This window comes from Ictidomys tridecemlineatus, unplaced genomic scaffold (genome assembly GCF_052094955.1).
Source record: "Ictidomys tridecemlineatus isolate mIctTri1 unplaced genomic scaffold, mIctTri1.hap1 Scaffold_46, whole genome shotgun sequence".
Taxonomy (NCBI): domain Eukaryota; kingdom Metazoa; phylum Chordata; class Mammalia; order Rodentia; family Sciuridae; genus Ictidomys; species Ictidomys tridecemlineatus.
In genome coordinates, this window is record NW_027522984.1 from 2,193,622 (window position 1) to 2,208,891 (window position 15,270).

Consider the following 15,270-nt stretch of genomic DNA (forward strand, 5'->3'; position numbering starts at 1 on the left):
GAGCGAGACACTAAGCAACTAAGTGAGACTTGGTCTCTAAATATAAGGGGTTGGCGATGTGGCTCAGTAGAGTGCCCCAGAGTTCAATCCCAGGAACCCCTCCCATCCAAAATGATATTTCAATTTAAGCTTATTTCACAGATGGGAAATATAGTAAAGTGTTGTAGCTTTATATTCCCCCCTTCTCAAAACACTTTCTTTTCCGAAAATGGAATCATTTAATTCTTTGCAAAGAAAAACAGAAATGAAAACATACTGATTCACATTACCATTCTTCAAATTATCTACTCAATTACTTAATTCATGATTAAATCATTAACATAGAAATACTCTTCAAATGTAATACATCTGCATTACATCAATATTCAAAGTTAATCTGCCCCAAATTAAAACTTATCATCATCTCCCTATCCACAATTTATTCCTCCTCTTTATCTCCTATCTCAGAGTTGGAACCATCATCATCTACTCTATTATCCATGCTAGCAACCTAGGAATAGTAAAATTTTCAGGAGGTAAAAAAGATAATAGACATTAAAAGTCACTGTATCTACTTCTAACATACATAAAACACACATCAAACACCAATACAAAGGGTTATTACAAGTTTAAGAAACCTAAAAATTTACCTTGATATACTCTATCTTTTACCTAGAAGAGAGAAAAAAGATTAAATTTGATGTCAAACATCTGCTCAATAGAAACAGCATTCCTAAAACAACAGTCAGAATCATAACCAAGTGAGAATTTAATAACATTCTGGTTCAGGATAATAATTTATAGGATTAAAAATAAGTAAAGGTTAACAAGCCTTTTAAATTTAATTGGTAGTGATATTTCATAAATAGCCTCTGACATAAAAACACTAAGATATGTACCTTATTTCACAGCAAAGATGTGTGTATGTGTATGTGTGTGTGTGTGTGTGTGTGTGTGTGTGTGTGTGTGTGTGTGTGTGTATACTCAAAATCATTTACTTGACAATTCTAAATAACCAGGATAAAGTCTAGAAACAATGACTATTCAAAAGAAATCTGAGGAAACAATATTAAATGCATAATCTTTGTACTAAGATATGCCACTTTCACTCACCAGAAAACATCTTAGAACTCCAATTTAAATTTGGCTATTGGCTGAATTTAGAAACTAAGAGGCTACATCATCTTATTTCTGCAAACCACTAAATATATAGCAAGAAATCTGAAAGGAAAGACTGCTTGAAGAAAATGCACAAGCAATAAGAGAAATGACAATTAACATATTCTGGAAAGGACAAAAACAATCGTTTCCAAAAAACAGCAATAAACTACCTGATAATAAAACCTAAGCAGAAATTTTTTTAAAACATCACTAAATTTCTTTGTAACTTAGCATATTACTTGTCCTTTCAAATGTTATAAATGGTGATGGGATATTCAGATGTGTCCACGGATCATCCAGGGGATCTTCGTAACAGGAAATTGCATTCAGAAAACTCCAACACAGAAAAAAATGAACATTTCTTTAATGTCATAGCCTTGCTAACCTTTTACTCAAAATGACAACAGAGGAAAATGGGAAGTAGCATAAAAGCAGTCATCTAAGGTAGGGAGACTAAAGTTTTAAAGTCAAATGCTGAAACTGAGGAGCAACAAGCTAGGAACCACATCCCACATAACCTAGTGAAAAGAGAAACAGGTACCAGGGTTCTTGAAATGAAAGAAACAAGAGAGAGAAATATAAAATGTTTTCATGTTTTTCCCTTCTCTTTATCCTTCTATTTCCTTTTTACTTTTAGCTGAGAAAAAGTTCATTGAGATTAGAAAATTCCTCACAGGAATCCAGGCAAACAATTCTTCTATTTAAGAAGGGAATACTTTTTAAGAGATTTTACACTCAATTGTACAAGGAGAGGAAACTTATCTTAACAATGATATGTCTGAAATAATTAAGAAATCAGAAAAAGAACACTCAGATTTGAAAAGATTTGTATCCAATGCTTTTGGCCTCTTTAACTGTTAGGCTTTTCATATGCAAAGTCCATTTACCTAAAATAATTTTCTTCCAATTATGTTAAATAACTATGAAACAGAATGACCTACAGTACAAACATAAGTATGTATAAGCGCATATATATATGTGTGTGTATATATATATATATATATATACACACACATATATATATACACATATACACACACACACACACACACTTATACATATATGTACACACATACACAGAGATAGACTAATTCTGCTCAGGAAAAAAAAAACCTTAATGAACAAAACATTTAATGGATTTTTGGACAACACATAATCTATACTTCCAAATAAAAAGGTATTTTCTGTACATATGATTAAATCATAAAATCTGGGAAAAATTTATATAAAAGACTGGAAAAATTATATCATCTCCTTTTTCTCACTTTACTGTATTTCTTTGCAGCATTTCCCCCTGTTTGTATGTTTATATTAACATACAGTTCATCAACATTTAAATCTTAGTTTCTGCTTTTTTTTCCCACTTCACATTTAATTGTGAGCATTTTCTGTACCTCAAAGCTTTGAAATAAATAAATCTGCCTACTATTCCACTAATCGAACATACAATAACCCCTAAATGAATTATGTTGTGCTAAGTCTTCAATCTAATACACTGTTCCATTGAAAAACATTACCAAAATCTTCAAAGCATAGTTATTTCTTTAAGATAGATTACTAGACATATATGCTACATAAAAGGATATTTATCTAACCTATCCCATCTTTTATCCCACTTTTAAGACTTCTGATACATATGAAACTACTGGTCAGGATGGCTGTAAGAATTACCAGTTCTACCAACTGCACCCACACTAAATTATTTTATAATGTTAGTTTGACTTAAACCACTATTTTGTGTTTTAGCAATTGAAAAAGAAAAAAAGGGGGGGCAGTGACTATATAAAATAATCCTTGTGCTTATGTGCTAAGGTATAAGTAAGTTAATTTACTCACAAGTGCAGTTCTCCAAGAGAAAATGACAAAGGATACAATCCCAAAGAAAACAGCGAATACTACAGGCTTCCATGGTAGTCCATAAAAATCAGGCCCAGGTTGAGTATCATCAGGCAATGTAGTAAACAGCTTAAACAGACAAATTAGAAGAAATGGGAAACCTTAAATTTATAACAAAACAGTCACAAAGAATCATGGCAATTCTAAACCAACTTCCTCATCAGAAATCCACCTCCTCAATATTTTCCAATAGCTTCTTCAAGAGAGAGGATACTGGCAGTCTCATATTTTTTGTTCGCTTCCAGTGTTTTCAAGTATAATGAATCTAAATACTTTTTAAAAATATTTATTTATGTATCTTTAGTTTTAGGGTGGACACATTGTTTTGTTTTTATATGGTGCTGAGGATCGAACCCAGTGCCTCATGTATGCTAGGCAAGCGCTCTACTGAGCCACAACCCCAGCCCGAATCTAAATACTTCAAATTGAGCATACATTTCCAGTTTGTAACAGGCCCTATATCATCACATAGTCTAACACCTGGCTAGAATCCCTCTGGATCATTCTTTTCTCTTAGATAACCTGGTTTTTATAATTTAAAATATTCATTTAAGACAAAACTTAAATACATGAAAGAACTAATTAATTTTATGGCAACAAATAAAAACAATGACGATATATGTGTAAGATTTTAAATCTTACTTCCATTCCACTCTTATATACAGATACGTGACATATAATTTTAGACAACTCTTGAAAACTGGCTTGGATAAACTTCTCTGAATTTAACATCCTTCTATAAAATTCAGAGCCTAATTTTAAATGGTTGCTCAAAGGCAGTGCAGTAAACACCTGCCAACTCTTCCCTGTTTTCACCGCCCTCTACACGTAATACGAGATAACTGTCACTTGGGCCCAATTCCCCAGCAGTCTCCTTAGGGAAAAAACCTGTAGTAACATTAGCTGTTTGGATTGTTGGCTGCATTTCAGAACATACCATGAGGTTGTCACCTCTATTCCGTCAAAAAAAAAGTGCAAGTGGGGAAAGCTCAAGTACACTCTCACCGGCCTCGCTTAACCATACAGTCACGTCCTGCCTGCCTTGGGCCTGACACACTCCATTTCTCCGTCGCCACGACAGTCAGTGCACCCACTCCGCCAGAACTCAGCCACCCGACAGGGGGTCCCAGGAGCTCTGGGTCCCCCAGGGAAACAGTGACAGAAGGCACAGTGGCAGGTACTGAGTCCATGGTGTAGGGACGGCTGAGTGGAAGCGACGCTTCCCTGCAGAACAGCACAGGACCCTCTCTTTCACCGTTTCCTACTTCAGTAGGACCCAGCGCAGGGGGCGGGTACTGGGAGTGAACTTTGCCTTCCTCCACCACAGGCGCTTTCCGCCCAAGGCACGTAAAACCAGTCATCAGAGGAAGCCCCTGGGTGGACTGCAGTGAGCAGACAGAGGATGCTGAGGGGCGTGGCGGGGAGCGGGAAGAACCAACTGCGGAGCCCAGCGGGGGACAGCGCCAGTAGAGCCAAGTGGAAGAGTCCAAATGAAAGGACTCCAGAAGGAAAGAGGCTCACCTGTCCCCGGAACTTGGAGAGGACTGGTGATTTAGAAGGCCCTGGAGGAAGCCAGGGAAACTAGCAGAAGGGGATTATAGGCAGAGACTAGGAAAAAGGAGAAAGTCAGGCCTCCCAGCCCCTCCCAGAGCAAAACCCTTTTGTCAACGTGTTGAGACACCAGGTACCTACCTGCCCCCAAAAGTGCAGACAGAAGAGGAGAAGCTTCTCCTGCTCCCTTCTAAAGAACTACTGCTCGGACTGGGCTTTCCTTCCCTGCTCACTCTAGTCCTGTTACTTTCTCCAATTGTGGATGACACTCTTTTTAAAAAAGCCTAACCCTAAGGAATCATGTCATTATCACCACACGCTGGTGGCTTCATTTCTGGATGCCACATTTTAGGGTTGCATGACTTGTGGAAAAGAACAGAATCATGAATAGCCCAAAAAGCACGTGCTAAAAATTGAAGAAACTGGGGACATTTAACTTGGGGAGGAAATGAACATCTGTGGATCTTTAAAAATCTGTCGTCAAGTTGAATATAGTCAATTCAAAAGAACAAGAATAAGCAGGAAAGCACTGAAAAAGAAGAGCAATGAAGGGTACAGGGAGGGCAGACTATATAATTAATTCATGTACCCTCGTCCAAGCCCAGGAATACATAGAGACTGTGGGACAGAATAGAGAATCCAGAAACAGAACCAACTGGACATTTGGGGTACAATAAAAGTTAGTTTGGGGAAAATAGACTTTCTAATAAGTAGCGTTACCACATGAAAAATTATAAAATTGGATTTTTCTCTACTTATTCAAAAGATAAACTACAAATGGATAAGAAACATGAATGTAAAAATAGAAAATAAACAAGTACTAGAAAATATTAAGTGAAATTTTCTATGTATTATGAGTGGGCAAAACCTGCCTCATTGAAAAAATCTTTCCTGGCTGTATCTAAACCTGCTACACACACACACACACACACACACACACACACACACACACGCAGTTTGACAATGACAAACTGAGAAAAAATATTTGCAACATATTATTGTCCAAAGAATCATGTTCCTGAAATATAAAGAACATTATAAATAAAATGGCCAGCAAACCTATACAAAAATGGGCTGAAGAAATAAACAGATCTCAGGAAAAGAAATGCAAATAGCTATAACATATGGAAACATGCTCTGCTTAGCTCATAATGAACAAAATACAAATTAAACCACACCAAGACACCATTTCTCACTTGCATTGGCAAGATCCAAACGTTTGACAACATAATCAGTAGGTGAGAGAATGTGGGGGAATACAAATTCTCAGACACTGCTAATAAGTATACAAAATGATACAACCCTTATGAATGAGATTTGGCAACATCTCCCAAAACTGCTTATATATTTACCTATTAACTCAACAATCCCACTTTTTTTTTAAATTTTCAGTGCTGGGGAAGGGTATCTTGGGCAAGTGCTCTACTGCTGAGCTATAGTCCACCAGCCCTAATTTCTAAAGATACTGGGAATACAACAACAAATGTTTAAAACTTGTATTTACAAAACTATGTTATTCAAGTATTAATTATAACAATACAAGATGGTCACAAAAGGCTGAAACAACCGTCATCAATGAAAGTTGTTGAATAAACCAAAGAAGAAAGAAAATAATTTTAAATACTGCTAAGAGCTGGTTTCCGGAATACATTTTTTAAAAATAAAGTAGAGAAAAATATTTATAGAATACTATTTGTATCTTAGAAAGTGAAAAAAGATGAATATATTATTTCTTATAGCTTTGAGGTAAAACTGACATGCAATAAATTACATGTATTTAAAGTGTGCAATTTGATGAATTTTAACATGAAATTATGAAATCACCATTATAATCAAGATAATATACACATCCTTTACTTCCAAAAATATTCTCATTCTCTAGGTAATTTTGCCCTTTGTCACCCTTCTTTCTTGTCCCCCACTTTCCCATTCCTCCAGCAAAATATCTTATCTTAATAGATTGCTTTGTATTCCTCAAGTTTTATGTGTATGGGCTAATATATTGTATTTTCTATGGCTTCTCTTATTCAGCATAATTTGAGATTCATCTACATCAGTTTATCTATCATCTATTTTTATTGCTGAGTAGCATTTCATTACATGTACATACCACAATTTGTCTATCATCTATTGATAGACATTTGGATTTTTTTCCAGTTTGGGGCTTTTACAAATAAAATAGCCAAGAACACTGATATAAAATTCCTCCTATTGCTTTATAACTTATCTTTTCTTTGGAAAAGAATGGTTGGATATGACTGGTGTATGTTTACCTTTTTAAGAAGGTGATTCTACCACTTTATATCCCCACCAGATGTGTACCCATCCAGTTCCTCCATCTCTTCTCCAACCACTCAGCACAATTGTCTTTAATATTAGATATTTAATAAGTGTGTAGTGGTAACTCTTATGCTTCAAAATTGCATTTCCCTGATAATTATGTCAAGCATTTTTAATGTATTTACTATCTGTTTATCTTCTTTGATGAAGTGTTATTTTACAGGACTATATTTTTTTCTAATGCGTTCTAAGAGTTCTTCATATATCCTTGATGCAAGTCTTGATAAATGCTTTAGAGTAATTTCCTCCCAGCTTGTGTTTTGTCTATTTCATTGACTTCAAAGAGTATTTTGAATTACAGAGGTTTTAGTTTGATGAATCCCACATTGTCAAATCCTTTTTAATGCTTTTGTTGTCAAATTTAAGAAATCTTTGCCAAACCTAAGTTCAACAAAAATTTTTCTCTTATTTTTTTTCCTAGAGGTTTTGTAGTTTTGAGTTTAATATTTAAGTCTGTGAGTTAATTCAGGTGTCTAATGCAAGGCATGGATCAATATTTTGCATATAAATATGCAGTAATTTCAGTACCATTTGCTGAAAAAACTTTCCATTCTCTACTTGTCTTTCCATCTTTGTCAATGACTGTTGCCATATATATTGTGTATCTATCTCTGAATTCTTGGCTCTGTTTCAATATGTTTTGTCTGCAATCCTGATTACTGTAGCTTTAGAATATTTTTTTTCCTCTTCGTATGGTACTAGGGATTGAACACAGGACCTTGCATATGCTAGGCAAGTCCTCTACCACTGAGCTACATCCCCAGCCCTAGATTAAGTCTTGAAGCCACGTTGCAATCAGCTTGTCATTTTCTACAAAACTCTGCAGGGATTTTGATTGGAATAATGTTGACTCTGGTGATTAAACTGGGATGAATGGACACCTTAGTCTTCTGACTCATAAATTAGGTATATCTCTCTATTTAGGTTCTCTTTAAATTCTATCAGCAATATTTTATAGTTTTTAATATATACATTTTAGTTTTTGCCACGTTTATGTTTAAATACTTCATATTTTTATTCTATTGTACATGGAAATCTTTAAAATTTCAATTTCTAATTATTCATTGTTAATATATAGAAAATATAATTGCTTTTAGATGTAAATTTTATCTGTCAACCTTACAATAGCTTTTTTCTAGATCATACCAGATTGTATCTATATATATTCATGTTATCTGAAAAGAAAGAGAATTTTATTTCTTCCTTTCCAATCTGAGTGCATTTTATTTCTTTTTCTTGCCTTAGTATACTAGCTATTTCCTTACTGCACCCCAGTACAATGCTGAATAGATGTAATGAGAGTAGACATCTCTGTTTGGTTTCTGATCTTGGGGAAAAGTATTCAATTATCAACCATTAAGTATGAGGTTAGCTGCATTTTTTCAGAGGATGTTTTAAGCTCCCTTCTATTCCTAGTTTGTTGTTTGTTTTTCTACATCAATAATCAATGCTGAGGGGCTGGGGTTGATACTCAGTGGTAGAGCACTTGCCTAGTATGTGTGAGGCAATGGGTTCAAATCTCAGCACCGCATATAAATAAGTGAATAAAATAAAAGTTAATCAACATCTAAAAAATTTTTTTAAATAATAATCAGGGCTGATTTTTTTACATGTTGATGCGATTTATTGTCACCTACTTGTACATGCACACAAAATAACAATATAATTTGGCCAATATTACTCCCCAACATTTCCCCCCTCTGCTATATTTTTTAAATGCTTGTTTTGTATCTCTCGAGCTAAACACAAAGATTGTGCTTTTAGGTACATCAATGTGGTAAATTTCATTGATTTTCAAATGTTAAATAAATTTTGGATTCTTGACATAAATCCCCATCATCCGTCTAGTTTTTGTCTATGATGTATTTTCCTTTTACATATTGTTGTATTTGACTTAAATTTTTGTTTAGAATTTCTGTACAGATTCATTGGAGATCCCATGAGAGGTATGTGGTTTTCTTTTCTTATTATATCTTTGTCTTGGTTTGGTGTAGTGATAACACTGGATTCATAGGAGAAATATTTCCTTGCTTTAATATTCTACAAGGGTTTAGTATTACTACTACTATTAGGAATTAGTATCATTTCTTCCTTACAGGTTTAATTGGATCACCAATAAAGCTATCTTGGTCTTATATTTTTTTCTTTGTAGAAAGGTTTTTACCTATACCTTCAATTTCTTTAATAGTCAACAAGGTTTATGAAATTGTCTGTTTTTCTTGAGTGAACTTTTGCAATTTGTGGCTTAAATAGAATTTCTTCATTTCATCTAAATTGTCAAGTTAATTAACATAAACTGTTCATAATATCCCCATTATCAGTCTAGTATCTGTGAAATCTGTAGTGATATCCCTTCTCTGATTGCGAATATTGGTAACCCGTGTCTCCTCTTTTATTTCCCTCACTAGATGTTGATCAATTTTATTCATCTTAAAGAACTAGCTTTGGGTTTCATTGATTTTCTCTTATTTTCCCTTTTTTAAAATTTTACTGACTTATGGTCTTTATTATATCTTTTTTTCTTGCTTACTTGGAGATTAACTTATTTTTCCTTTTCTAGTTTCTCATAGTAGGAACTAAGTCAATGACTGGAGACTTATTTTTTAATAAAGCTATCTTGGGCCTGGTAGTGCTATAAATTTTCCAATAACACTTTAGTGACATTGCACAAATGGATATGTTGTTTTCAGTTTTATTCAACTCAAAATATGAATTTCTTCTCTGATTTATTTGACTCAAAAATTATTTAGCAGTGGGGGCTAAGGTTGTAGCTCAGTGGTAAAGTGCTTGCCTCACATGTGTGAGGCACTGGGTTCGATCCCCAACACCACATAAAAAATAAATGTACTGTGTTGTCCATTTATACCATATATATATATATATATATGATAGATAGATACAGATATACATATAGATATAGATAGATAGCAGATAGCAGCCTGGCACTTAAGTTTTCAAATATTTGAGAATTTTCCAGATTTTTCCATTATTGATTTCTCATTTTATTGTGTTCAGAGAATAAGCTTTGCTTGACTTTGAATACTTTTATATTTACTGATAATTTTTTTAAGATCCAGAATATAGTTTATCTTGGTAAATGTTCCATGTGCAGTAAGCTCCTTGGGGGTTTTCTATAAATGTCAATTAATTTCAAATGGATGGATTGATTATGTCATTCACACTTTCTACAACCTTACTTTTATTTTTCATTTTCTGCCAATTGCTGAGGAGAGGATATTGAAATCTCTAAATGTAATCTATAGGATTTATCATTTTCCTCATAATTCTATCAATTTTGATACTTCATGTATTTTGAAGTTCTAATATTAAAAGTACAAGCATTTAGGTTTATTATATAATCTTGACTGATTCGTTTATCATTAGGAAATAACTTTCTTTAGTCCTGATGATATATTTTGCCCCACAACCTCTTTTGGTTTAATGTAGCTACTCCAGATTTCCTTTGACTAGTGTTTAACATGAGATACCTTGTTCAATCATTTTAATTTTGACTTCTTTGTGTCTTTCTATTTACAGTGTTATTCCCTTAGACATCTATTTGGGTCTTGCTTCTTTAGGCAATATGACAATCTCTGTTTTTAACTGATGTATTTAGATACTTTCCACTTAATAGGATTACTGCCGTGCATAGGTGTAAGCTTAATATAATCTTCTATTTGTTCCTTCTGTTCTTTGTTCTTTTTCTTTTCTTTCTGTCTTCTTTTGCAGAAATACCACTATCGGTATTTTTAGTGATTCCTCTATTGGCTTATTAAGCTATAACTCTGTTTTCTAATCTTAGTGCTTCAGGGTTTAGAATATACATCTTTAATTTGTCACAATCTACCTTCAGATGATACTATATTACTTCACATATTCAATAAGAACGTTACAATAGTTACTACCCTTCTGAGATTTATACTGTTGTCATGTATTTTACTTTACATGTTTTCTAAGTCCCATACTACACTGATATTTGTCTTTAAACAGTCAATGGCTTTTTAAAATGTTCAAATAAGAAAAATTATTTTAAATATTTATGCACACAGTCACCATTTTCAGTGTTCTTTACTCCTTTATTCCATTATTTCCATCTGCTGTCTTGGTGCAAGTGTAGGTGAATTCTTTCAGCTTGTATGTCAGTACAAGTCTTCATTTTAGAAAGATATTTCACTGGGCATGATATTATCGGCCAACATTATTACTCTTCAAATATATTAAAGGTATCACTCCACTATATTCTCTTATGCCTAATTTCTGACAAGAAATCTGATGTCATCCTTAGTTCTTCTCTACATAAATGTCTTCTCTAACTGCTAAGATTGCTCTTTATCACTGGTTTTGAGCAATTTATGATATAATATACCTTGATATAGCTTTATTCATGCTTTTTGTACTGTAGTCCCATTTAATATCTTGGATCTGCAGATGTACAGTTTTCACAAATTTTTGGCCATCATTTCTTAAAATATTTTTCTGAATACCTCTCATAGCTCAACTTGAAACTGTCCCACAGCTCACTGATGCTCTGGTTCACTTTTCTTTAACAGAAGAAATTTTCCCTGTTTCATTTGGGGTACTTCTCCTGCTATGTCCTCAAGTTCACTAACAATTTCATCACAATGCTTATTCTGGCATTAATCCCATCCACTGTGTTTATCATATATTTTCAACTCTAGAAGTCTGATTTTCTTAAAATATATCTTCTATATCTCTTTTTACCTTTTTAACACACGAAATATAGTAGTAATGACTTTTTAAAAAATGCCATTACCTCATTCTAACATCTCCGATAGTTCTCAGTTGGCTTTGATTGGATGATTCTTCTCCTCATCATTGTGGATTGTATTTTTCTTGCTTCTTTGCATGCCTGGTAAGCTTTGATTCGATGCCATACATTACGAATTACTATTCTTAATATTTCGTATACAATTAAATTACTGGAAACAATTTGATTCTCTTGGGTCTGAATATTTGTTAGGTATGACATAAATTGTAATAGTCCGAGGTAACACCCTTCTGATTATTCTACCCAACTTCCTTAGATAGTTTTTTCCAGGTGCTATTCTGGTCCCTGTGTTAAGACCTGTTCCTTCTAATCACTTAAGATGGTTTCTCTGACTTGCTAAGCAGTTTCATCACACTTATGTGCAGATCAATACCCTGCTGAACACTCAGAGAGCCTTTCACAGATTTCCAGAATTGTCTCTCAATGTAGCAACCTTCTTTTGGTACTCCACCCTGTGAATTCTAGTCACTTCGGTTTTCCTGGAATCTCAGCACCATCTCTCAATTCATGGTATCCTCTGGTTCTGCCTGACTTCCCCTTCTTTGTCATGGCTTGGGAATCTCTTAACATAGTAAAAGCTGGGGCAACTAAAGAGCTCATAGCATTTGTTCTTTATGTTTCCAGAATCATTCTTTGTTGCTTGATCTTCAATGTTACTGGATCTTAAAATTTTATATGTTTGTGGGTTTTTTTCATATTTATTTTAGTTGTTTCAGTTGGGAAGGTGAAGCCAGTACCTATATAAAGCTATCATAGCTAGATGTAAAAATCATTTGCTTTTCTTTTTCTTTTTATGGTGCTGGGGATTGAACACATGGCCTCATGTGTGGTAGGCAAGTGTTCTACCACTGAGCTGCATATCCCTTTTCTCATTTGCTTATTTTTTAATAGCAGAATGCATAATGAAATAAATTTTAAAAGTTAATTATAAAAGAGAGTAATATCAGGGTAGACAGAACTGGGACAAAAGCTAGAGTTCTTTCAAAATCAGGCAGGAGAATCACAAGTTCAAAGCTAGCCTCAGCAACTTAGCAAGTCCCTACGCAACTTAGTGAGAACTATCTCTAAATAAAAAATAAAGAGCCTAGGTATGTGGCTCAGTGGATAGGAGCCCTGGGTTCAATCACCAGTACCAGAAAACAGAAACAACTTATTTTCACAAATTAACTTTGGCTCTTCTAAATATTTAAATAATTGTAAAATAAATAAAAAAATCTTTAAAAATTAACACCTAAATATTGAAAGCAAAAATGAAACAACCTGTGATATCATGTTGGTGACAAACCACAGAAATGAATTATTTCAAACATACCTTAGTGGGATATAGCTTAAAGACAAGAGAATTTCATCTCATTTCAGGAATACATTCCTGAAAGTATTTTAAACAACATAAATATAGTCGTGTGTTGCTTAATAATGGGAATAAATTCTGAGAAACACATCTTAGGCAATTTCAGTGTGTAAACATCATTGAGTATACTTATACAAACCTAGAAAATATAGCCATTTCCACACGTAGGTATTCATATATGATATATCATCGCTTTGGGGATAAAAACCTATAAGATATTATTATACTGAATTCTGTAGACAATTGTAACATTGTAAATGTTTATATATCTAAACATATCAAAACACAAAAAAGATTAAAAATACTAGGTGTCAAGAATTTTTTAGCTCCATTATTATGCACTAATGACCAAAATGTCATTAAGTGGCACAAGACTGTAAACAATTATATTTATGTCATTGAAAACTGGAACTCCAACATCAGAGAAAGAAAACACAAATCTAAGATAGATGAAGTGAAGTAAAATCTCTCTAACATCCTGAATTTTCATGGGAATTATCTAAATGACATGATCAAAAATCCCCACATATTTCTGAGCTTTGTTCACTAAAAAGGCTTACAAATGACAGTCAATTTGAGCAATAAGCAATCCTAGTACTTGGAATGTAGCCTCTAGATATCATTTCCTATTGAAAGAAACCAAAGTTCTTTTAGAGAAATAGTTCCTTCAAGGTCTGGACAGGGAATGTTTAAGATGAACTTGGAACATCTCATAGTTCAAAAGCAAGGGAAACAGGTAACAATGACCACTAGGTGGTGGCAAAGGGTCCCAGGAGCCAAGATAAATAGGCTTCTACAAGGCAAAAGGGAGAGAAATTGAGCATCAGATAAGAACAATTACTATTCCTAACTGGATTAAACACACCAAATATTTTTAAATGCATGACATCATATTGACTCTTAAATAAAAGTTAAAAAGATTTCAAAAGCCCCTTTGGGTATCATTTGATAATGCTAGAATAATACCCTACTATTCTGAAAAGTGTTTAAATGAAGAAAAGGAATCAAATGTTTATCTCCTGCCTTAACTATACAAACTGAATATCTGTGTAAAGAATAATCAATCATAGCCAGGCGCTGTGGCACACACTTGCAATCCCAGTAGCTTGGGAGGCTGAGGAGGAAGATAGCAAGTTCAAAGTCAGCCTCAGCAAAAGTGAATTGCTAAAGCAACTCAGTGAGACCCTGTATATAAATAAAATACAAAATAGGGCTGAGGATATGGCTCACTAGCCAAGTGCCCCTGAGTTTAATCCCCAGTACCAAAAAAAAAGAAAGAATAATCAATCATAAATTTGTATTTGTATAGGCATCCCAGCCTTTAAATGAAGAAAGAAAAATCCCAGCAATTCAGACCATTGCTATTTTGCAATCTGTAATATATTAGCAAATCTCACCAAGGTCACTGTTGACTAGTAGTCAACATCAAAGGAGAGGACATGCAGATGTCAATGCAATATTTCCTATTAAATTTTCATAAGAAACAGAATTGAACCTAAACCTGACTACCAATTTCCAAGAAATATAAAGCAACAGAGAGAGGCTGAGGTTGTTAGCTCAGCACTTGCCTAGAATGCATGGAGCCCGAGGTTCAATCCCCAGCACCACCAAAAAAAAAAAGGCAATAGAGAAAACAGGTTAAATTGTTGTACCAGGGGGATGTCATTTATTCACCCAAACTACAATATATCCTAGAAGTCCCACAAACATATTTTTTTCAATTATTGCAAAAAGTTACAACAAAAGGAGAAATCAATAGAGAGTAACTTATATGAGACTTGTTCTCCCACTGAACGCAACCAGAAAGTAGGAATATATATATTGGTACCAGGGATTGAACTCAGGAGCACTTGATCACTGAGCCACATCCCCAGTCTCAGCCCCATTTTGTATTTTATTTAGAGACAGGGTCTCACTGAGTTACTTAGCACCTCACTTTTGGCTTTGAACTTGTGATCCTCCTGTTTCAGCCTCCCGAGCCACTAGGATTAAGGCATGTGCCATCATGCCCAGTCAAAAAAGATTTTTAAAGAGCTATTTTTCAGATAGAAAGCCACAAGGAACATGCAACTGTCACCCCTAAGAGCAGGAGAACAAATAGGTGAGCATTCTACCTGGAGGCACCCTCTAGACCTCAGTTTGAAAATGGGAACACAAATGGGGCACAACAGTCTCACTGAGGAGAGAGAGACCAGAGTTCCAG

The 15,270-nt window shown here is 34.3% G+C and overlaps 1 protein-coding gene across 12 annotated transcripts in view; it reads right to left on the minus strand.

The window, feature by feature from the left end:
- Positions 1–585: 585 nt before the first annotated feature.
- LOC144373681 (uncharacterized) overlaps positions 586–15,270 on the minus strand; it is a 93,092-nt gene continuing 78,407 nt past the window's right edge. For all 12 annotated transcript variants that reach the window (XM_078036710.1, XM_078036705.1, XM_078036707.1 and 9 more), the window contains 2 exons: positions 2,977–3,105; positions 586–651 (listed from right to left, as the gene is read on the minus strand). In XM_078036710.1, the coding sequence (XP_077892836.1) occupies positions 601–651; positions 2,977–3,105 (180 nt within the window). In that variant the 3' untranslated portion in view covers positions 586–600. The remainder of the gene's footprint in view (positions 652–2,976; positions 3,106–15,270) is intronic.